The sequence below is a fragment of the Rhinopithecus roxellana genome, chromosome 1 (assembly GCF_007565055.1).
Source record: "Rhinopithecus roxellana isolate Shanxi Qingling chromosome 1, ASM756505v1, whole genome shotgun sequence".
Lineage (NCBI taxonomy): Eukaryota > Metazoa > Chordata > Mammalia > Primates > Cercopithecidae > Rhinopithecus > Rhinopithecus roxellana.
The window spans coordinates 167536358-167560982 of record NC_044549.1 but is presented as its reverse complement, the minus strand read 5'-3'; the positions used below and the strand labels follow the sequence as shown (position 1 = coordinate 167560982).

Sequence of the window (24625 nt, the reverse complement as noted above, 5' to 3'; positions counted from 1 at the left end):
TAGAACCAGGAATACCATTTGACCCAGCAATCCCATTACTGGGTATATACCCAAAGGAATATACATCAGTCTACTATTAAGGCACATGCACATGTATGTTTACTGCAGCATTATTTATAATAGCAAACACACGGAACCAGCCCAAATGCCCATCAATGACCACTGGATAAAGAAAATGTGGTACATATGCACCATGGAATACTATGCAGCCATAGAAAGGAATGAAATCATGTCCTTTGCAGGCACATGGATGAAGCTGGAAACCATCATCCTTAGCAAACACAGGAACAGAAAACCAAACACTGCATGTTCTCACTCGTAAGTGGGAGTTGAACAGTGAGAACACATGGACACAGGGAACGGACAACACACACCGGGGCCAGTTGGGGGGTGGGGTACCAGGGGAGGGAGAGCATTGGGACAAACAGCTAATGCATGCAAGGCTTAAAACTTAGATGATGAGTTGATAGGTGCAGCAAATCATCATGGCACACATATACCTATGTAACAAACCTATACGTTCTGCACTTGTATCCCAGAACTTAAAGTAAAATGAAAAATATGTACATATATTGAAAAGTATTTAAAAAAAAAAAGTGTGCAACTACCTTTTCTCTTCGACAGTTCAACTCTGTAACAACAAAAAACATCTGAACTCGAATCATTTTTTCTATTTAAAGCCACAGTAAAAGAATGCATCCATTCAGTTGAGTTCCTACATTCTAGTACCATCTTTATAAAACTGCTTGAACAGTTCTAGGTTTTTTCATGCTGGTTAACAGGATCAGCCCATATGATCATCAAAATACTCACTGTGCCAATAGCAGACACCACAAGACAGGTAAGTGTCAAGTCCTTCCGATCTTAAGTACTTGGCCACTATAGGTTAAAATTTCGAGACTGAGAGTTCCAGAAAACTTTCTTATATTCAAGACATATTAATAATTTCAGATGCATAAACTACTTCTCTTGAAATATAACTTTTTAGCACAAAAAGATTCTCAACAGAGTTTTACTGCAATTGTAAAGCAAATATAAGCTGGGAGCAATGGCACATGCCTATAGTCCCAGCTACTTGGAAGGCTGAGGTGAGAGAATCGCTTAAGCCCAGGAGTTCCAAGCAGCTTAGGCAACATAGCAAGATCTCATCTCTAAAAAGAAAAAAAGAATAAATATAAGACCTTTGTTTCAGGATCTTAATTATATATTTTATAATACATGTCACGTTCTATTGAGTGGCACAGGGTGAGACTCTGAGTATGTCTTTTTCTTGTATAAAGAGTTGAGAACTCACTTTGCAGAACAGCACAAAGGAATCTGGAGGCTTGGAGCTATGTTTTTCACCACTGCTTCTTCCACAGTGCTATCACAATGCTTTGTACATAAATGCTTAATGTTCACTAAACTTAATTTGAGAGGTTATACAGAACATACACAAAAACTCTTGATACAATATATAGATACTACAAAATATAGTTACATATTTTCAAAATCAATAATATTTTATTCAATGAGGTAGATAAAAATATAACTCAAAGGTAAGGCATTTTCAAAATGTCCACGTATTATGGAATTTAAAATGTATCCTAATTTATGTTGTCAATGTTAAATGTTTTCATAACTCATATCTATTCAAGTATTTTTCAATGTTTAGAAAAAAGATTTTTATGAGCCAAAATAAAAACTAAAAAGATGTAAGGCAAAATAATTCATTTTATTTCTTAAATGCCTGCATATTTATAATCATGTAAATTTTCATGCATTATATAATTTATGAGATACTGTACTTTCACATTAATTAAAAATTAAAAATATTAGGAGACTAATTCAACCACTTCTGAAGAAATGAATGGCTGATCAGAAAATGTCAAATTACTATCATAAGCCCAAGATTTTATCATAATCATGAATAGCATTTAATCATGAATATCATTATTTAACTTTTAAAACTATACTTACAGTTTTTAGATTAAAATCCCATATTGGGTCAATGAGACTTTACTCCAAATTATAGTCACATATGGAAGAAAGTTTTTAATTCAATATTTTATTATAGTCCACAGTATAAAGATAATTTTCATGAGGATTACATGATGGATAGCTAGCAAAAGAAATATGCTAGCACAGGGTGGTAATGCCAACTAAGCATGCACTGAACCAACAGACTACTTTAGTAAGTCTTTGATTATTGCTAGCTTTTCTATAATGTTTAGGATCTCAAAGGTCACTAAATTTTATAATTATCTCCAAACAATTTTCTTCATGGTCATTTAAGCTTTGTCTAAACAGCTGGGTGTGTTGCCAAGCGACATCACCATCTCCTCTGCTTAATTCTGCTTCCAAAATAACTTCAGTGGCACCAGAAAAATCAGCATAGGAGTGAAGATTGTTATCTGTTAGAGGGGAAAAAAATTAACATTTTGCTTTTGGTAATTTAAAGAGCACAGATCATTTTGAAATGCATTTTATATAGGCTGATGTATAAGTTAAAATAAACCCTTAAAAATAAATACAAATTATTTTTTATGGAAGAAATGCATCCTTTGAAACAAAGAAATGATTTTTTTCCTTGCGTTTGTATTTCACAACAGAAAACATCGGCCTTTCTGTTACAATGAGATCACACAGGTTTTATTTAAAAATTTTTTTTTTTTTTTTACTGAAATAGTATCAATAACTCTTGGATACAAAAAAGAACTACATCTCAAATAAGTACAAGTGGTCTTCAGAGTGCTAAATATATATTTCATGATTAATTCTCCAGCCAAATGCTTACCGCCTGTCAGTTCTACTCGTGCTGTATCAGATCGCAATTTCCATTCTATTGTTCCAGTTTGAAAAGTTTGACTAGTTGTTCTAATAGAAATGCTATCGATTTTTAGGCCAACCGACCCACACTCAAACTTCCAGGAAACATAAGCAAAAGATGATCCTTCCTTTCGGGCCAAATATACCTATAAGGAGAAGGGATGGGGAGAAAGGAACTGTCAGAAATAATGAAATAATACAGAAAACAAACTTAGTGAAGAATATTACTATCACAGGGTAGTATGTACAAGTCGTTATTTAAAAACTAACTTTTCCCTGTTGAAAAGGTTCTTAACTGCTAACATTTTTTCTTTTTTTGGCAATTTTTCCCGTGGCATCTTTTGCCCTAGAAGAAAGGTATTATTTGAATGCAGATGTCCCCAATAAGTGCAACTCTAAAGGACTGCCTACTAACCAAATTTTGGTAAATCATATTCTTTTATATTAAGACAACTTTTTAAAATGAGTTTTATGATTAATCCTGCTGAAAATGAAGAATCCTTTTAAATGCAACTACTCCTTAATTTTTATTTCTTTTCTAAGTCTGGATTTTCATATACGTTTTCCTAGCGTGACGTGGTATGCTATAGCCTCTAAATCGAGAAAATACCTCAGCCATTGCTAACTAACAGTTTAAAAGGTGATATCCGTGCTCACTTCTCTAAATGGCATGCTCCCTGTTCCTTCATCAATACCCTTTAGCACATTAAATGTATACTATTTAAGGCATCTAAGCCTACCGGCTGCTTCCAGCTCATTCCCTCTCATACTTCTATCTACACTCCTCAAAACATTGCCATGAAAACTGGCATCCATAGCCTTGGTGTTTCACAGGTCACTCTATTCAACCATGCTCAAACTCTTAAGACTCTGACTCTTCAGTTGTTCATCCCTTATGTCTGAATTCCCACAAAATTCTATGTATTTGTTTGAAATAATTCCTGGAAAGAAACCCCTTCCTCACTAATACTGCACTTACTACTACAGTTTGGACTTTACACTCATCTTGCTGCAATTGACTACTGCTGTGCAATTCCAATTGCTCTGATCATATTTTTATTTTCAAGTGTATTATTTTAGACACAGGGTCTCACTCTGTCACCCAGGCTGGAATGCAGTGGTGTGATCATAACTCACTGCAGCCTTGAACTCCTGGGTTCAAATGACTCTGTTGTCTCAGCCTCCAACTACCATGCCTGGCTAATTAAAAAAATTTTTTAGAGGCAGGGTCTCACTTTGACGCCTGCCTCAGTCTCCTGAGTTGCTGAGATTACAGGTGTGAGCTACCGGTGTACCTGGCTCTGATCAGGTTAATGTTTTAAAATCCCACTCTCTTTATGTCATCTGCCTGGTCTGAAAGGTACAGCAAGTACTTGATTCTTACATTAAGTCTAATCTATTAGCTTTAAAAATCCTCCACAATTAGGCCGGGCATGGTGGCTCATGCCTGTAATCCCAGGACTTTGGGAGGCTGAGGTGGGCGGATCACGAGGTCAGGAGATCGAGACCATCCTAACACAGTGAAACCCTGTGTCTACTAAAAATACAAACTATTAGCCGGGCATGGTGGCGGGCGCCTGTAGTCCCAGCTACTCGAGAGGCTGAGGCAGGAGAATGGTGTGAACCTGGGAGGCAGAGCTTACAGTAAGCCGAGATTGCACCACTGCACTCCAGCCTGGGTGACAGAACAAGACTCCATCTCAAAAAAAAAAAAAAAAAAGAAAAGAAAAAAAAAAATACTCCACAATTTCATCCCACTTTGAATTGCCAATGCTCCTTTATATTTTTGTATACTATACTCCTTGATATTGCCCATATTCTGACCTACCTTCATCAAATCATAAGCTCTCTGGGGGCACAGTTTCTGGATTCATAAAAGCATTTAGGGCCAGGCACGGTCACTCACACTGGTAGTAATCCCAGCACTTTGGGAGGCTGAGGCAGTCAGATCACTTGAGATAAGGAGTTCAAGACCAGCCTGGCCAACATGGTGGAACCACGTCTCTATTAAAAATACAAAAATTAGCCAGGCATGTTGGTGCACACCTGTAATCCCAGCTACTCGGGAGGCCGATACATGAATACTGCTTGAACTAGGGAGGCGGAGTGCAGTGAGTGAGATCGTGCCACTGCACTCCAGCCCGGGTGACAGAGCAAGACTCTGTCTAAAAAAAAAAAAAAAAAAAAACAAATAAAAACATTTAGTAAATATTAAGTATTAAAGATCTGTATGCAAATATGTATATATGTATATATTCATATTAGACTTGATCTTTTTAGGAATATCTAACTCATACTCTAGCTCAGGGGAAAATAGTTGAAAGTACCATATAAAACACATCTGCATGGAATATCCTATTACATGTACTATTCTGTATTCTGGTCTTTACTCATCAAGTAAAAAAATCAATCACCGATAGTATTCTCATCACCATTTATTTGACAACCAACCTATAGCTATTTTTCTTCCAGGTGTGCCCATTAATTTAATCTGAAAAATTTTAGAATCAGTGAGTTAGAGATTATGTAACAACTGAGCAATCACTCTCCAAAGAAAATGATCTTAAACTACTACTTAAACTAGATATGTATAGCCAACTGTTGTTTGTTGTTGACAAACCTAGACGTGGAACTGTCAATTGCTCCACTCAAGTTTGGATAACGTCACTTATAACATCCTCCAGAGTTCATATATGTTCCTACTGCATGCTCCTCCTAAAGCCGTTTGTAAGGAGGACGTGGGACTCAGGACTCCACCGGTGGTCCCTGAGAGTCATTAGTTTCACCCATCCTAAACTATTAGACATCTGGGTTACACACAGGTTAATCGCTCCTTTAAAGGAATGGCTACCAAAGGGGGATAGCTGGGAAAGAAGAGCCAAACAGAGAGGTTACTGGAAGAAAGGTGAATTAAAAGAACTAAAAGACTTGAGGAAAGTAATCTTAAGACATAAATATTAATAGATATACTCAAATTTATATCTCAATATGCATTTCTGTATCTTGTATATTTTCAGAGCTCACTAGATTCAAATGTTCCTCAAAAGTGTGGGTATAAAACATGATAGGTTGAATTAGGTTAACTCCAAATGTAGCTTACTCCAATAACTGCCTTAATTACACTGTGTGGGTCTGGGTCAGAACTGTAGTTTTAACTGTAAGAGAAGGTTTATAGTAGCTGTTGAACATGCCTGACAGCATTTATTAAAGACTTAAAATTTTCAGTCCTAAAGGCATCATCAGCTTTTAAGACTAGAAAGTTAAAGAATAAGATAGAGTTCATGATTTAATACTTACATGTTTAAACATTCAAACATACTATGAGCAAAATAAAAAATGTCTCATGTTAAAGAAACAGTATATGGAGATCAAACACCCTATTTATACAGAAAATTCCTATTATCTTTTTTACACAATATATTCTGTCAAAGACTCACTTTTAGAGGTGGTAGAAAGTTACCAAGAATATGTATACTCAGTTTGGTAAATTAAAATGTGCCAAAACAATAGAATTTATAAAAAACCTCCAAATCTGGTCCTGTCTATGTATAATACCAACACAATCAGTAACTATAGTTTATTTAAAAGGAAAAAAAAAGCAAACATTCACTTGTTTAATGTAGAGAAAATTTTTTTTTACAACTATTGATTGTTCCTAACATCATGAGTTATTTGATAGACACATTTTTGCCTGTTGGCTGAAAATTTTTTTTTAAATTTATTGTGTGCATTCTATAAGCTTGATTTTGTAATTTGTAGGTCTCTAAAAGGTAAGTGTTGCTATCCTACTTTAGCAGGAGTGCTAGTAAAGTCAGAAATCATGGAGGTTTTCTCCCGTATTCTATATATACCACCCCAACCCTCCTCCCACCAGTGACCCATCCTTGCTCCTTTTTGATGTCTGTAAGCACATATGGGCATATACAACCTTTGGGTGAGAACAAGACCTGTGTGTCTAGGGTTTAGGCATAAGCCATACTATTCACAATGTATATAAATAGAACTTGTCCTTTGGGTTGTGGCTGTAACCACTATTTTCAGGACTGAGAACAATTTGCATGTTGGCTTCTTTATGTAATTAATATTCTATAGAAGATCTTTGCTCAAAGATTTTTTGATTACTACATGTCAGGCTGCTATGGCTCCCTAGGGGTTCAGTTTGTACTATATTGTTTGAAGCTCTTCTTTAATACATTCTTAAAATTATTGTTCTACTTAGGCTGCTAAGGTTCACTCAAATTAAGTTCACCATACAGCAGGCACCCTGAAGGTCATCATTCCTACAGATATAGAGCAAAGCAGTTGTATTTCAAGGGATCTTAAATTGTTGCTGGTAAACTGGTACTTGCAATGAGTCTTATTTTTGGTTATTCCATTTTATCTCGAAAATCAAACATGAATCCACTCCTAGTTCCCACTATATTTAAATATTTCTGTGTATACTTCCAATTTATTCCATTTGTAGAATCTGGATAGAATATTTAAGATTTCCATGTATACTTCCAATTTACTACATTTGAAATAGGAAACTTTCATGGTTTCCTATTACATAATAGCAAGGTAATTAAAGTCCCTGGGACCTGACAATTATTTACCTCTCTAGTCTCATTTCTCACTATTCTCCTTCATATTCTCTACTTTTCACTCTTTCCTGAATACACCAGATGTCTCTCACCTCAGTGCTTTCAAACACACTATTTCTCAGGTCCCCAAACAACCTCCCCTTCCATATCCTATCCTCATACTAAGAAACTCTCCCCTCTTCCTCCTCTCCAAAAGCCAACTCAGATATTACTTCTTCTGCAAGGCCTTCTCTGACTCAGTGTGATACTATGATATGTGTGTGCGTATATATCTCTCTCCAGATTTTCATTCATGGTTCCTGGCTCATAACTCCCATAGCCTTTGTTATTTCTAAGGCAGGCCATGGAAACTAAAAATACAATCTCCCCACAACTTTCTGTCGTGGTGCTGACCATAAAGAATTTATCTGACCTACCTTGTCTGATTGTGGGTCGTAACACCCCTATTTCAGAAAGTGTCCTGTTCCATACCCTGGAGGTGGAAATGCTGCACAGAGACCAAGAAGAATCTGAACAGATAGGCTTTGCTGGTTTTGTCAGGCTATTAGTATCAGATCACACCCTTTTTGTCCAAACATATTTCTACACTGTTGTCATGGTTATGAAAATCCAATGAAGTCTCCACAAAAGGTCTATGAGAACAGCGTTTGGAGAACTTCTGGAGAGCTGATCACATGGAGGTTCCTAGAGGGTGGTGCACCTGGGGAGGGCAGAGGGGCTCCATGTGCCTTCCTATACCTTGCCCTCTGCATCTCTTCATCTGTATCCTTTGTAACATCCTTTATAATAAACCAGTAAAAGTGTTTCCCTGAGTTCTGTGAGTCACTCTAGCAAATTAATTGACTCCAAGGAGAGAGTCCTGATTTACAGCCAGTTGGTAAGAAGCACAGGTAAAACAAACTGGAGGTTGTGACTGGTTTCTGAAGTGGGGAGGGGACAGTCTTGGGGACTAAGCCCTCAACATTTGGGATCTAATGTTATTTCCATGAAGATTATGTTAGAATTGATTACATTAGAGGTCACTCAGCTGGTTCTGCTACAGAATTGCTTGCTTGCTTATTTGGGGGAACCCACCCCCCACATATTTGGTCACAGAGGTCTGAGTTGATTGTTGTAGAGAGAACAGAAAAAAAAAAAAATATTTGTAGAGCAAACAAAAAACAAAACAAAATACTTGGAGTATGAGGTTTTTTCACTCAGATTCAGGGTGTCAGTGGCTCTTGTTTCTGTCTTCTTTCTCTCAGTATCATAAACAAACACATACTCTTCTACCATTTACCCCGTTAATCTAAACGGTTGGCCCATACATGTCTTTCATTTACCAGCTGATATGCACCTTGAGGCTTGCCTCTTAATTCACCATTACATCTGACTGCCAAGCACAACACTTGACAATGTGCATATTTGCTAAGTGTTGAATGAATTCTTGACATAATGCCATGCACCCGCCCCCTCCATCAAAATGCTAAAATGACTGTAGTGACAAAGAGAGAGATAAAACTGATCAAAACCAAAAAGTATCTAAGACCATCCAAAGAACACTCAACAAAGTGAAGTTTTTACAGTGCTCTACATAGCCCTAGGGGTGATGCAGAATTTATGCCACATACATTCTTACATTCACCAATCTTTACTAAACACTTACTATGTATTGGGTACTATGCCAGATGTATGAATACTGAGAGTACAAAAGTGAGTAGAAAAAGACAAGGTCTCCCCCTGAGAATTGTTTACAATCTAATGTAAACATTATTACAGAAAGAGACAAATAATTTATTCTCATACCTATTTGTTGAATACATGTCATGAAAGAGAGGTACATGGTACAAATGAACCTATAAAGAGGGAAATGGATTCAGTTTGCTGGGACCTGAGGGAGTGAGGCTTGGACCAAGTGGCAAGGTTAAGAATACATTAATCAAAAAAGAGAAGTACAGGAGGTTCTGTGAAGAAGGGAGACGGGGCAATATATCTGCAATGCAGAGAGCAAGGGGTAGCATAGTGCAAGTCAAAGCCAGAGAAGAAGGCAAGGAGCAGATTTGGAAAAGACTTGGACCCATGTCTTACTCTAAGAGCACTCAGTTAAGGATTAAGTTTTTGTAAATGTTTCTTTAGCAATAGCATGGATCACAGCTTTGAAAGGATTAGGGCAGATGGAGATTAGCAAGGAAGCTATTAACACTGCTTTTATCAAGGTGTTATCACTTGCCTCCCAAAAAGCATACTGGCTTTCTTGATTTAGTTTTTATATTCTTTTCAATTCAGATATTATTGAACAATGCTATTTGCTAAATAGCAAATTTTAATCTTTGTGCTCCTGGGAGGATACCTCTTTGAGAGGTAAAGAATCTGTTCTAAAACTCTGAAAGGCTGCATGTGATCTGTCATGACACCTGGTTGGAGATTACCAAGAAAAAGTGTGGTGAAAAATACATTTACTATTCAACAGAGCTAGAAAATCCCTAATTGGAAGCGTACTAGTACAGAACCAAAAATACTGATTTAGATGGAATACCCAAGTTATAATGACAATTGTTACTTCTGAGTTATCACTGTCTACAAGTAAAGATTCTAGTATTTTTCTTCATTTGATACTAAATATATGTAGCTAGAAAGAAACTCATTCAACTTAAAAAAAAAATGGTATCTTCATAAAAGTATATCAAGGCATAAGCTTTACTTGAATAGGGGTGTGTTTTCTATTTAATGGTCTTTGTCTATCATTTACATTATTCAAATCTTTCTCATACAATAGCCCCTCTGTGGCTAAAATGTTCTATTTGGAGATGCTGAAACATGCCACGTACTCCATGCCTTGTTTTGGTTTCCTTGCCTGATGAACACCTACTCAACCTTCAGCGTCCAGCTCAAATGTCGTCTGCTCAGTGGAGCTTTGCCCAACTCCCACAGCCAGAGCTAATCACTCCCACCTCGCTGTTTCCATAGCAATGTGTTGATATCCTTATTATAGCACTCTGCATCATGGTTAAGATGGTGGTTTATGCTTTGGCTTCCCCTTTTAGATCGTGAGGTCAGGAATCATCTTTTTGTCCATATAGCTGAGAATAATGCCTGGCACAACAGTACAAGTTTGCTGATGAACAAATGGGTGTATAAGACAAAGAAGGAATACTCCATAGAGTAGTTCTGTTTCGTGGCATAGCACATCTTCTGTAACACATCACTATTTTCCCCATCATTACTACTTGACTAATGTTGCTGATTAGGAGGAAACACATGATTTTTCTCCATTTCAGCAAGTATAGTCACTGGATTACACTTTTATTCTATCTTGCTTTCTGTTCAGAGAAATTCTTAGGCTAAGGATAGTCTTCTAGAAGATGTTCATCCTCTCTCATCAACTACACAACTAATTACAGATATCTTGAAATTTTAAATTTTATCTCTATTTTTATGCATTTCTTTAGCTAAAGAAGAAAATTCCAAAATTTAGAATAATCCTATAAGTTATTAATACAAAAATACCTCAACTTTTTTAGTATTAGACAATGTGATATAAACGGAGTACTTCTATGTTTAAGCAGCAAGGTAAGTTTTTGAACAAAACTTACGGTTGAAAAAGAGAAAAGCAGAGACCTTATCCCTGTATAGACATCTTTGGTAATTTGACTAATGCCTAGTACAGTGACAGCATATAACAGATGCTCATAAACACTAGCAGCTGTTTGTATGTGTCTCACTTTTTAAATCTATCAATATATTTTACAAGTGAACAACTTCCCACTCAAGTATCTTGGTAAATTAACTTTAAAAGCTTCCTATAAGTTAATTAATCCCTATGAAACTCTATCAATAATAAGATCAGATCTACTGAGGTCATGTGAATAGCTTTAAGTTTATTTTGGTGTATTTCTAAGGAGCAGGCAGTTTTAAAGCAAAGCCTCTTATTTGTTACTGAATGTGATGATTAACTTGGTATAAATGCACTGCTATAGTCCTAACCTCTACTTACTTATTTTTTTAAGATACAGAGAAGAAATAACCAATATTGCTGCTCAATCATCCATTCTTTGAAGTGACTGCCTATTAGATGTTTAGCTTTCTGAAATTTTGAACTAAATCTATTATACTCCCTAAATAGCCTGTATTTAATGGGTAATCAATACACATCTGTGAAGGAATTAATTCACTCTCTCTCTCTATATATATATATATAGTATTGAATAGACTATACATATATATATAGTATTAAATAGAATATATATATATATTCATGCAAAAATCAGTCACATGGCTTCATCATACATTTGATTATTTTTCCCCATGAAAGACTTAAATTCATCCTCTTAGATGAAAACAGATACTTCCTTGATAAAAATGCAAGGATTTCTTTTTTTTTTTTTTTTTTTTGAGACGGAGTCTCGCTCTGTCGCTCAGGCTGGAGTGCAGTGGCCGGATCTCAGCTCACTGCAAGCTCCGCGTCCCGGGTTTACGCCATTCTCCTGCCTCATCCTCCGGAGTAGCTGGGATTACAGGCGCCCGCCACCACGCCTGGCTAATTTTTTTTGTAGTTTTTAGTAGAGACGGGGTTTCACCGTGTTAGCCAGGATGGTCTTGATCTTGTGACCTCGTGATCCGCCCATCTCGGCCTCCCAAAGTGCTGGGATTACAGGCTTGAGCCACCGCGCCCGGCCAAAAATGCAAGGATTTCTAGTGGACTTTTGATTACGCACTGGGGACACAATTTTCTTTTCCAGGTTAAAGGATTACTAAAAATAAGTATGATATATCAGTTTTCATATTTTGCACAACTGAAAAATGAAGCCAATCTATATTTGCTTAAACAACGACAAAGGTTTTAAATGGTTTTATGTATTAAGTTACCATGTGCCAGTCTGTTTCAACTTTTCTGAATATAGATTCCATTTTCCACACACCATTCTCCCATCCAGAAATGGTTTGATTGTTATTTGAAACTCGAATATAACGATCTTTCACAATATTATAACAAAGGTGGAGCTGTTTAGAAATCTTCTCATTTTCAGAGGGAATAAACGAGGTTTCTTTTCTCTTAAAAAGAAAGCAGAATTAGTTTTTCAACATTATGGAAGATGTAAAAAAGAAAAAAGAGAAATTACTAAGCAGAGTGGTAAGAGAATCCTTCAAAATTGAAAAGAAAAAATTGGTGCCATTGGAAAATTTGGAAATTATTTTATAAATTAAATATAATCAGTATGATGTTATAGCTCTAAACATTACTAGAGAGAAAAACAAGAAGTATGAGCTCTGACTTATATTTTTGTGATTTTGCATTCAATGAATTCATTAATTTTTATTCTTTTCTACCACCACCACTATCCCCTACTTGGACTTCTACAGCTGTCTCCTGAAGCTGACTCCCAGCTTTCAACTCTTACCTCTCCTATCCATGCTGCACATAGCAATGAAAATGATTTTTGAAAAAATGTAAACTAGGATATGTCACTTTTCTGCTTAACTCACTTCAGTGACTTGAACTCCAAGCTCTTTACCAAGGCTACCAGGGCCTTATGATGGTTCACCCTGCTTGCTTCTCCAACCAGATGTCCTGTCACTCTTCCCTTTCATTTCTACACTCACATCATATTACTTTTCCTTTAGTTCCTCAAAAAGGTCCAGCTCATTTTGCCTCACGGCCTTGAGACATGCTGCTTCTTTCGTCTAGGATGCTGTTCTTTCTACTCTCCACATACTTGATTCTTTTTCATCCTCAGTCCTCAACCATTTCTTCAGTGTCCTTTCCTAATTCCCTAAGGTAGGAGAGCAGCTGAGAGGTATAGCATGAAACAATCTTCTGCATGTGTAAAATTATTACAAAAGCTCACATTTTAACCTTAAAATCCCAGGCAATCTTTGCATTCTAGTCCAAAATAACATTAACATTTTATACAATATTTTAATTCTAAGATTAAAATAAAACTTTTCTTTCTGGAAATGATATCACCAATGTTCCTTCTGTTTCCAGCTGATTGCAAGATTAATTCCAAAAGTATTTAGGATGAATGTTTTTCTATTTACTTTTAAAACAAACATCTATTTCTAAAGGAAAAAATTATTTCTTTTTAAATCCATGGCCCTAAAACAGTCTCCAGCAATTAAGAAACTTAAAAAAAAAATTCAAAAGAGAAAACAATGTGGTATGCAACCCAATTCATATTTTTAAAGTTAATCAACTTCCATGCCATGCAAGAGGTAGCATACCCATGCATAAAAAGAAATGAAGACCTAAATAATATCCATGTTTTAAATTGAACACAGCTGTGAATTAAATTAGCTCTTTTTAACTGGCTGTATTTAGATTTATACTTGTAACACACTGCATTGGCAGTGATTTGAATTATTTGTTGAATTTGGATCTTGTAATCCTATGGCTGAACCAACACTTTTAACTGCCTGCTACAGACGATAGGACAAATTAAAAAGCAAATATAAAATTTATTAGGGATAATTTGCTCCTTTAAAACATATTCTGTTACTAGAGAAATGAGCTGCAACAATGGCAAATTTAGAAAAAGTAGATAAATAAAACTCTGGAACTGCTTGATATTGATATTGTGATGAGTTATTTTCCTTTCAAGCATTTTTCATTGCAAATTTCCTAAACATTTATATTAAATGCTCTCCAGTGACTCAACTTTAGCTCCCTAAAGGCGAAGGAAAGTTTATTATACTGTCCTAATGCCCGTTACAAAGTCTAGCACACTGATTTTTACCTAGTCACTTAACTTTAGGACCTAACTACGAAAATTATATTTCTATTGTTATTTACTTTTGGGAGATTAATCATGTGATATCTTAAAAAATAAGTTTTAATGTAACAGTAATTATACCACCAACAATAATTTCTAGCCAATATCAGATATATGCAAGCATATACCAAGAAATAAACACTTTCATCTGCTGAATTCCCCAAATTCTGTATTTTCCCCACTCCATAAAGTTTTCATCTGGAGAGGATAAAAGTGAAATAGCATTCTTCTAAATGCATTAGATTCTCATTTTAAAAGACCTAAATAAGCACTTCACAAAAGAGAATGAGGACATCCAAAAGTTTAAAGAACAGGCATTCAACATAATTAGTCATCACCAAAATGCAAACTAAAATCATGATGCTACTATATGCCACCAAAACTGCTAAAATGGAAAAGATAGACAATACCAAGTGTACAAAAAGATGTCAAAAAATTTCATATACTGCTGGTGAGAGTATAAGCTGGCATAACCATTTTGAAAAATTGTTTGGCAATATCTACTAAAGCTGAATATACTCATACTCTATTACCTAGCAATTCCATTCCTAGGTATACATCCAACAAAATGCCTACACATATTCACTGAAAATATGAATATAAATGTTCAGAGCAGCACCATTTATATCAGCCAAAACTAGAAATAACCCAAATAGCCATCAACAGTGAAAAATTACATTCATACAATGAATTATACAGCAATGAGACTAAACATACCATACATATTGCAACATGTATCTCACTGACACAAAGTTGCACAAAAGAAGTTATATACAAAACAGTACGTGCTATATGATTCCATTTATATAAAGCACAATAACAGGCAAAATTAATATATGATGTTAGAAGCCAGAATAATGATTACTTTCAAGGGTGTAAGACAGTGTGGAAAGAAACTCACGCTTGTTTCTACAGTTCCAGTGATCTATTTCTTATTCTGGTTGGTGATTACAAGGGTGTTAAATTTGTAAACATTCATTAAGCTGTACATTTGTAATTTGTGCATTTTCCTGTATATTCTTCAGTAAAAGTTATACTGCACTAAAAATTTACATAAGGTAAAAAAAATTTTAAGTCCCATTTTAAAAATGCTTTGCTAACTCTTACACATGATTATGCTATGTCAATCAATTACTGGTTCTCTTCAAATATCTGCATTTTAAAATAATTACTCTCAAGTTAACTGAAAGGTCATAGTCAATGCACTTGGAGCATAGTACAGGAAAAGCATAGTATAGAAAGCAGGAAAGTAAAAGGATCATCATGCTAGAATGAATTAAATACCTGTAGACCCATTTCACCTCGGGCTACTCTCCAAGCCACTGACCCAGATATTCTTCCCCCAAGTTCTCCAGGTTTAGGGGTTTTGGGAGATATAAATTCAACAAGCTCCACAATTATCCTCTGGAGAAGTTCTTTCCTTCTGTTTTCTGACAAAAACAGTTGCCTCTGTAATTCATGTTTTTTAAAAAAGTTGTTAAGATTGGGGGAATGTATAGGTCCATCTCTAAGCAAGAATATATTTAAAACACTTGCATTTTAAGAGGTCTTGAAACAAGTATTGAATTTTATTTTCAAACATATATTATTCAGAAAATAAAAAGAACACTGTGGAAAAGTTAAATAATTTTATAAACTTTACATTGGGAAATCATTTAACACCTATTTCCAACTCTCCATGAGCTCTACTGTCCTAGATTTATTTATAATGAAGGTAGCAACTTCTGTTTCTGGATATGATAGACTGGCTTGTGTCAGAATGTCTTGCTGAGAAAAGCTAGAAAAGCTAGTAGAAACACACACACAGAACACTCACATATAAACACCTGTTGAATGCAACAGAAAGCTGTAAAGGCAGCCAGAACTTGAGAAGTCAAGACTCCAAGAGAAGAAAAGAATTCAGGTGAAGGGCACATGCTGCACCCTTTTCCCTTCCAGTCATTTGTCAATTATTAAGTGGCATGAGAACAGTCTGAGAAGCCAAGGACAAAATAGTGACTAAAGTGCTGGAAATCAAACCAGAATTTTTAGCAGAATCACAGTGCTGGGGTATAAATAAACTGAGGGTCAGAGTCTTCTACAGCAAGGGGGTCTAGCAAATACTCCAGGTTTTCAGGTAGAGATCTCTGAAGGGCTACACATTAGGAGTAAGTGCAGATACAAAATAGACTGAAACCTTACCTGGAATCATAATCACTGATTGGATTAATCTGCTCTGCTCTGTTCTGACTGCCTGCTACACCAAAATTCATTGCTTATTTTTTAATTTATGAAAAAAACCCACATGTATAGAGTTAAATTTTTCAATACTATCCATGGGGTATAAAATAAAAATTGAACCTTTCATCTTGGAACCCCAGTTCCTCTCTTCGGAAGCAGTCATTGTTAATAATTTCCTGTGCCTTGCTTCAGAAATGTCCTCACATGGACGTGTGTGTGTGTGTTTGTGTGTGTGTGTATGTACACACATACTACATAAATATGAGTCTGTGTCATATCCAAAGCACAGTTACATTGATAAATAAGACAACACACTTTTTGTCAGGTACTACCAACATTGAAATTGTGTTTCATAGAACTTTGAGATGAGACAGTTTAATAACTCATAATATTTAAAATGAGCCCTCAAAATTTTCAATGAACAAAAAGACAGAACATATTAAAATATTCCTGCTTATGAAACAATGCTACTACTTTAAGAATTTCCATAGGCTATAAATGGCTATTCTCGATTACATAAAAAATGTCAACTGTTCTTTCAAAAAAGATAGCCACCACATACCTGCTGATTAAGCCCATTAATAGTTTCTCGAAGTAATGCTTCTTTAACCTTAGTTCTTCTAGCAATCACCTCTTCATGTTTACAGGAATATCGCCAAGTAACATCAACTACCTGAAACAAATAACAGAATGCAAATAATTAACAAGATTACAACCATCAACCTTTATTTACTAGATACCTAGAATGTATGTAATTTTTAAATGCTTTTTTTTTTGGAGATGAAGTCTCACTCTGTTGTCCAGGCTAGAGTGCAGTGGCATGATCTCAGCTCACTGTAGTCTCACTTGTAGGGTCAAGCGATTCTTGTATCTCAGCCTCCCGAGTAGCTGGGACTACAGGCATGCACTATCACGCCCAGCTAATTTTTGTATTGTTTTAAGTAGAGACGGGGTTTCACCATGTTGACCAGGCTGGTCTCGAACTCCTGACCTCAGGTGATCCACCTACCTTGGCCTCCCAAAGTGCTGGGATTATAGGCATGAGCCACCACGCCCAGCCTTAAATTCCACTTTTAGAATACTATCCTTTGTTTAAAATTTAAAAGCCATGGGGCCAGGTGCAGTAATCTCAGCACTTTGGGAGGGTGCAGTGAGCAGATCACTTGAGGTCAGGAGTTTGAGACCAGCCTGGCCAACATGGTGAAACCCCATCTCTACTTAAAAAAAATTACAAAAAAATTAGCCAAGTGTGGTGGCACGTGCTTGTAATCCCAGTTACTCAGGAGGCTGAGGCAGGAGAATCGCTTGAACCTGGGAGGCAGAGGTTGCATTAAGCCAGGATCGTGTAAGTGCACTCCAGTCTGGGCAACAGGGTGAGACTCTGTCTCGAAAAATTAAAATAAAATAAAATAAAACTTTAAAAGTCTGTAAAATAAACTGAATTCGTCACTTATTCATTCCTAAACAGTTGATAGTTTAACCAGAAATGCCATGATAAAAAAGTGAAAATTTCAAAATATTACCTTTTTAAAATTTATCTGTAAAGCTGATTCCACAAAATTCAACAAATAAAAATTTTATCCATTTTTATTGTATTAAATTTATACTATAGAACTGATTTTTAATACAAGTGGAAAGACAATTCAATGGAGAAAAAATAATCTTTTCAATAAATGGTGCTAGAACATTCATTATCCATATGTTAAAAAAACCCTTCATACCTTAGATCCTATAAAAAAATTAACTCAAAATGGATCATAGATCTAAGTGTAAAACTAAAAATATAAAACTTCTAAGACATAACATGGGAGAAAATCATTGTGACCAACAGCTAGGCAAAATTTCTTAAATATAACATCAAAAGGCACAATCCATAAAACAACAAATTGGTAAACTGAACACCAGTTTCTTCTCTTCAAAAGTTATTAAGAGTATGAAAAGACAAACAACAGATAGGGAGAAAAATCTTTGCAAAGCACACATCTGATAATGGACTTATATAAGAATATATAAATAACTCTCAAAACCCAACAGTAAGAAAACACAATACCCAAGTAAAAAAAAAAAATAAAGGCCGGGCGCGGTGGCTCAAGCCTGTAATCCCAGCACTTTGGGAGGCCGAGACGGGCGGATCACGAGGTCAGGAGATCGAGACCATCCTGGCTAACACGTTGAAACCCCCTCTCTACTAAAAAATACAAAAAACTAGCCGGGCGAGGTGGCGGGCGCCTGTAGTCCCAGCTACTCGGAGGCTGAGGCAGAAGAATGGCATAAACCCGGGAGGCGGAGCTTGCAGTGAGCTGAGAACTGGCCACTGCACTCCAGCCCGGGCGACAGAGCGAGACTCCGTCTCAAAAATAATAATAATAATAATAATAATAATAATAATAATAATAATAATAAGCAAAGGGGACATATGGATGGTAAGCAAACACGTAAAAAGATGCTCAATATTATTTGTCGTTAGGGAAGTACAAATAAAAACCATAATGAAATGCCACTACACACCTATTAAAGGGGATAAAATTAAAAAGTCAGATCATACTAAATGTTAGCAAGGACATGGAGGAACCGGAAACTCTCACATACTGCTGTGAGATGGCACAATGGCACAATCACGTTGGTAAACAGTTTAGTGGTTTCTTAAAAAGTTATATGTATATCTACCATATAATGCAGCCATTCTACTCGTAGGCATTAAGCAAAGAGAAAAGGCAGCATATGCCCGTATAAAGACTTGTGTGCCTGAATGTTCATGGCAGCTTAGTTTGAAATCGTGAAAAAAACTGGGAACTACCCAAATAGCCATCAACAGGTTAAATGGTAAACTATGGCACATCCATAAAATGAATACTGATTTGCAGTGGTGATTTCGGTGTATACAAATAAAACTTATCAAACTGTACAATTTAAATATATGCAGGTTATCATATGTTAATTTTACATTCATAAAACTGTCAAAAAAGAAAAAAATATATTTTATTTTTGGAAAAAAGTTTTTTTCTTTTATGCCCTACCTCATCTTTTGAAAATGCTATGACATAGGAAAGCTTCTTGCCCCATCCTATTTCATAAAGGAGTGGCTTGTCACAGACATCTTCACATGCATCACAGTGTAGCCACCGCTGCTGAGAAGGAGAATAGACTTCTGTCCAGACATGGTCTACTCAAGTAAGAGAAAAGAGAGCAATGGAAAAAAATGAAATCAGAATGACTTCTAATAACTATACACAAACTCCTAAGAATCATAAAGTAATGCGTAATATTCTGAATTTCAGTTAATAAGTGCATTTTTGTGGCACACAGGATTTTCGAATACCTGTATTAATTTCTGTCTCTTTGAAATTTTAAAAATGTTTTTCCAATCTCCTTTAATGTGTTCAGTTTTAGGCTTAATGTGCGCTTTATCTCTTAAGAAGGTAGACATATTAAACAGCAGCATAAAAAGTATCATTCTGATTTTACCATCATGAAGGAGTTAATGTCACTTTTGAAACTACAGTCTCTCTCTCTGGACTTTAAGACCCAGAACTGGCAGGAAGTCTAATAGAATCTCTGGTCAATATATGCTTTATATTTGATTTTAAGAGAACACTAACTATTAACGGAAGGTTTCATTTAATTCTCATTTAATTCTTTAGAAAATGGAAACACAAGGAAAACAACTTTTTAACATGTAGACCACACAAGTCATTTCTAAACAGGGACAACACAAATATCACATGACTTTTATTTTATTATTTCTGTATACTGCAATTTAAGTTTACAGTTTACTAAATCTTTTACAGTAATCCCTATAGCAATGAAGATTTCTATGGCACATTATTACATGTTTTTATCCATATATAAATAGTATCACTATAAATGCCATGGTAAATTGCTAATAAAAGAAATAACACCTAGTGTTTGATAGATCAATAGGGTGGTTATAGTTTACAATAGTCGACTGCATATTTCATAATAGCTAGGAGAGAGTAATTCAAATGTTTCCAGCATAAAGACAAATATTTAAGATCGCAGGTACCCCAATAATACTGATTTGCTCTGTGGAATTTATATAAATGCATTAAATTATTACAAGTATCCCCCAAATATGTACATCCATTATGCATCAATAAAAATAAAATAAAGGGGAAAAAAAGAATATTTATAGTGCAAAGCACCAGGCACAGCGCTAGGTGTTTTACAAAACTCTTGTGATCCCTTCAAAAAACCTGGAAGGTTGGTATTATTACTGTTTTACACAAGGCAAATGGAAGGTCAGACTGACAAGGCCAAAAAGTAACAGAGAATGATGGGCTCAGAATGTAAACCCAAACCTGTAAGCCTGCAAAGCCCTACTACCCTCTGCTCATTCCACATTCTGTACCTGTGTAATCCCAAACATAGCGAGCTTCAAACCCTAAAGCTCGGCAGCACAGTGTAAAACAATTGGCCCACTCGCCACACCGTCCACATCTTGTTTCCAAAAGTTTCTCAGGGTTATTATATCTGGTTTAAAAAGAAAAAAAAAAAACTTTGATTATCAAAATCAAGATTTTTAAGATAATTTACATTACCTCTATGCTAAACAGAAACGTTTCTTAATTTTTTTTTTGTTTTTTTGAGACGGAGTCTCACTCTGTCACCCAGGTTGGAGTGCAGTGGCGTGATCTCAGCTCACTGCAACCTTTGCCTCCCAGGTTCAAGCGATTCTCCTGCCTCAGCCTCCACAGTACCTGGGACTATAGGCGCATGCCACCAGGTCTGGCTAATTTTGTTTGTATTTTTAGTAGAGACAGGGTTTCAACGTGTTAGCCAGGATGGTCTCGATCTCCTGACCTCATGATCCACCCTGCTCGCCTCAGTCTCCCAAAGTGCTGAGATTATAGGCGTGAGCCACTGCGCCCAGTCTTTAATTTGTTTTTAAATATTGATTTAGGAATCTAGAATATATGAGGCACAATGTTAGAATCTTTGGTGAAAAATAAACAGTAGTACTGCTTTCAAGGTGTTCACAATCCTGAGGAAAGGAATGAACATAAATAATTTTAATATATGGCAGAATGTGATCAAACAATACAACAGGTCAGATTTAGTGTTTAATATAAGGCAGAATGTGATCAAACAATACAACAGGTCAGGTTAGTGACCAAACAATACAACAAGTCAGAAAGTGGCTGGGGAGGAGAGCTTTTATTTGACCTGTGTTTTGAATAAGGTAAGGTTTGGACAAGCAAACTGGTATAACTAGCTCACTATATTTAAAAGGTAAACAACTTTAACAAATTACTCAACAAAAATTTTAGCTTACATTCAATTTTATCTAAAATATTATCTTTCTTTCTAATAATCATTTTGATTAAAATTTTACTCTTTTGCAGTATTTAAAGGTGCCTGCTAATTTAGAAGTTGTTTTTTGGGATCTATTTGTAACATTCTTTTCAGAAGTTACTCCAATTATAAAATTACCAGACAATTCGAGAACACTGAATTTTGCATTTTGTGTTGAGGCGGGTTTTGAACTGATAGAGCTGAGCAGGAAAAGTGCTGCAGCTGAGCAGCGAGGTCAGCGATGTGCTTTGGAAGGAAAGGAAACAGTGGCATAAATGAATGGGCTCTGCGATGACAAGTCTGTTAAGCAAATGCTTAACGAAACATTTCTTAAGCTAAATAAATGAATTCAGAACTTAGGTAATTAAATTTTTTTTTTTTTTTTTGAGACGAAGTCTCACTCTTTTGCCCAGACTGGAGCGCAGTGGCACAATCTCGGATCACTGCAACCTCTGCCTCCCAGGTTCAAGCAATCCTCCTGCCTCAGCCTCCCCATATAGAGAACAGCTAGAAGTTAAAACGAGCACATGATTAGAAACTATGTCCTAAGCTAAAAAAATTAGATATTTTCAAAACGTGGTATCTTTTCTTGACTGATAATACAACCAAACTTTATAAGCGTCGCCAATTCAGAAAATCTGAAAACAGGCTTATAAATGAAAGAATGGAAATTTAAAATTTAAAATGTCCTTAGTTTAAAATTTAGAGATATGAGGAGCAGGTTAGGTTGGGCAGGGGAAGCACCTAACTACAACAAACTTCTGTTAATAATACTGATGATAATAATAATGCTGATTATTGTGAGAGTAAATACAATTATGTGTTTAAAATAATCATCCGATGATAGTATGGAAGGTAAAAGTATACTTCAGCATTATTATTATCAGTATTGTTAGTTATCAGACAGTTAAAAATTAGGAATTAAAAAAGTAATACAAGATATATAGCATTAAACATGACGATACTCAAGTTATACTTTAGAACAAGAGTCAACTAATTTTCTATAAAAGACAGACGGTGAATATTTCAGACTTTGTGGGTCATATCATTTCTGTCACCATTATTCAACTCTGCTGTTGCAGCATAAAAACAGACCACAAGCAAATGAATCAGCATGGTTATCTTCTAATATAACTTTACTTACAAAAACAGGATGTCGGCTGGATTTAGCCTGCCAGCCACAGTTTGCTCACCTGTGTTTCAGAGGAATATATTTCTGATAATTAAAATAAATATTAAAAAGTTCATTTAGTAAAAACTCTCTTCTAACTATTTCATTAAGAGATTATTCTGACTTTACTGTCCTGGGCACCCACCTTGGGAATCGATTGCTGAACTGGCAGGCATCACAGTAATGATCTTCCACTTTCTTTGCGCCCCACTTCAGCTCATCATCGTTGGGTAGTAATGATCTGTCTCTAGACCTAGTCTGTCCACCACATTTGCTGCACAAAATGTTATTCACCCAGTGAAAAAATTCTTCCTTAAACCAGTGCAAAAGCTCCAGCAAAAGAAAATCCTCATCACTTATATTAGTACCTGAGAAATTAAAGGAGAACCAAGTAAGAGCTAAAGCTGGCAAAATTTAAAATATCCACACATATTTATTCTCAAATATGAACCTGAAAAATATGAAAACCTAAGATGATTTTAAAGGTTTTCACTAATAAGAGGCAAGAAGAAACTGTCATTTATTATGCACTAGGCTGAAATACAATGACATGTATAACTGCACATTAAAAATAGTAGAACATTTACCATTTTATATCCTCTAACTGACATTATGCATTAACAAGTGAGCTGAACACAATGACCTCTTAGGGAACTAGTCAGGAATTGATCCTGAAGTACAAGGGAGGTAGAAAAATAAATTTGATTTTGAAAAACATTTAAAAATGGGATACATTAAATTTGTTATCAGGTATATACACAAGTAAACATTAAACAATCACAAAAGGCAGAAATCACAGAATTCTAGACATTTAAAAAATCATCCTAATTATTAGCCTTTCTATTAGGGCTTCAACTGTACAATATAATCCATCCATGGATACTCATCCCCAAACACATAAAAACACAACCATATCTCTAGTATATATAACAATCCTAGCATATGATAACATGACAGATAATATTATACCCACTTTTCCATAAACAGATCTCTCTTGATCATATTCAAGACCATGGTATCTCTGGCAAGAAGGGAAGGGGAGGGAAAATCAATCTTAAAAACATATATAGGGGGTTCTCTATCTTTAATGTTTTATGATTAAAATAGAGTGATAAAACATAAATATGAAGGACATATATAGCATAAAAATCTAATAAAGCTTGATGCTGGTCATAGGTGTATGATACATTATACTTTGTTCTTGTATTTAAGTTTGATGTGTTTCAAAATAAAAAACTACAGAAAAAAAAAAAAAAAAAACTACAGAGAATGTAAAAAGGTCAGAAATTTTAATGTTCCTGGAGGGAAAACTCAGTATTTCTAAAGTTGTTAACCTTCCACAAATTAATCTATAATTTAATACAATCCCAAATAAAATTATACAATATTTTTTCATAAAACTTGACAAGCTAGCCAGGCATGGTGGCTCACACCTCTAATCCCAGCACTTTGGGAGGCCAAGACAGGCGGATCATCTGAGATCAGGAGTTCGAGACTAGCCTGGCCAACAAGGTGAAACTTTTTTCTCTACTAAAAACTACAAAAATTTTCTGGGTGTGGTGGTAGGCACTGTAATCCCAGCTACTCGGGAGGCTGAGGCAGGAGAATCACCTGAACCTGGGATGCAGAGGTTGCAGTGAGCCAAGATTGTGCCACTGCACTCCAGCCTGAGTGACAGAGCGAAACTCTGTCTCATTAAAAAAAAAAAAAAATTGACAAGCTAACTACAAAATCCCACGTGAAAGAGAAAATGCACAAAAAAACCCACACAACTTTGAATA

General features: G+C 35.6%; 1 protein-coding gene across 5 annotated transcripts in view; it reads right to left on the bottom strand.

The window, feature by feature from the left end:
- Window positions 1-1695: 1695 nt before the first annotated feature.
- The window catches only part of NGLY1 (N-glycanase 1), a 67965-nt gene continuing 45035 nt past the window's right edge, over window positions 1696-24625 (bottom strand). Inside the window, exons 5-12 of one of the 5 annotated variants that reach the window (XM_010358006.2) lie at window positions 22990-23212; window positions 20730-20851; window positions 19378-19523; window positions 16923-17033; window positions 15425-15589; window positions 12237-12422; window positions 2777-2954; window positions 1696-2393 (exon numbers count right to left, since the gene is read on the bottom strand). In XM_010358006.2, coding sequence (XP_010356308.1) covers window positions 2218-2393; window positions 2777-2954; window positions 12237-12422; window positions 15425-15589; window positions 16923-17033; window positions 19378-19523; window positions 20730-20851; window positions 22990-23212 — 1307 coding nt within the window. In that variant the 3' untranslated portion in view covers window positions 1696-2217. The remainder of the gene's footprint in view (window positions 2394-2776; window positions 2955-12236; window positions 12423-15424; window positions 15590-16922; window positions 17034-19377; window positions 19524-20729; window positions 20852-22989; window positions 23213-24625) is intronic. The other 4 variants (XM_030933140.1, XM_010358007.2, XM_010358010.2 and 1 more) reach the window with 4 other exon arrangements.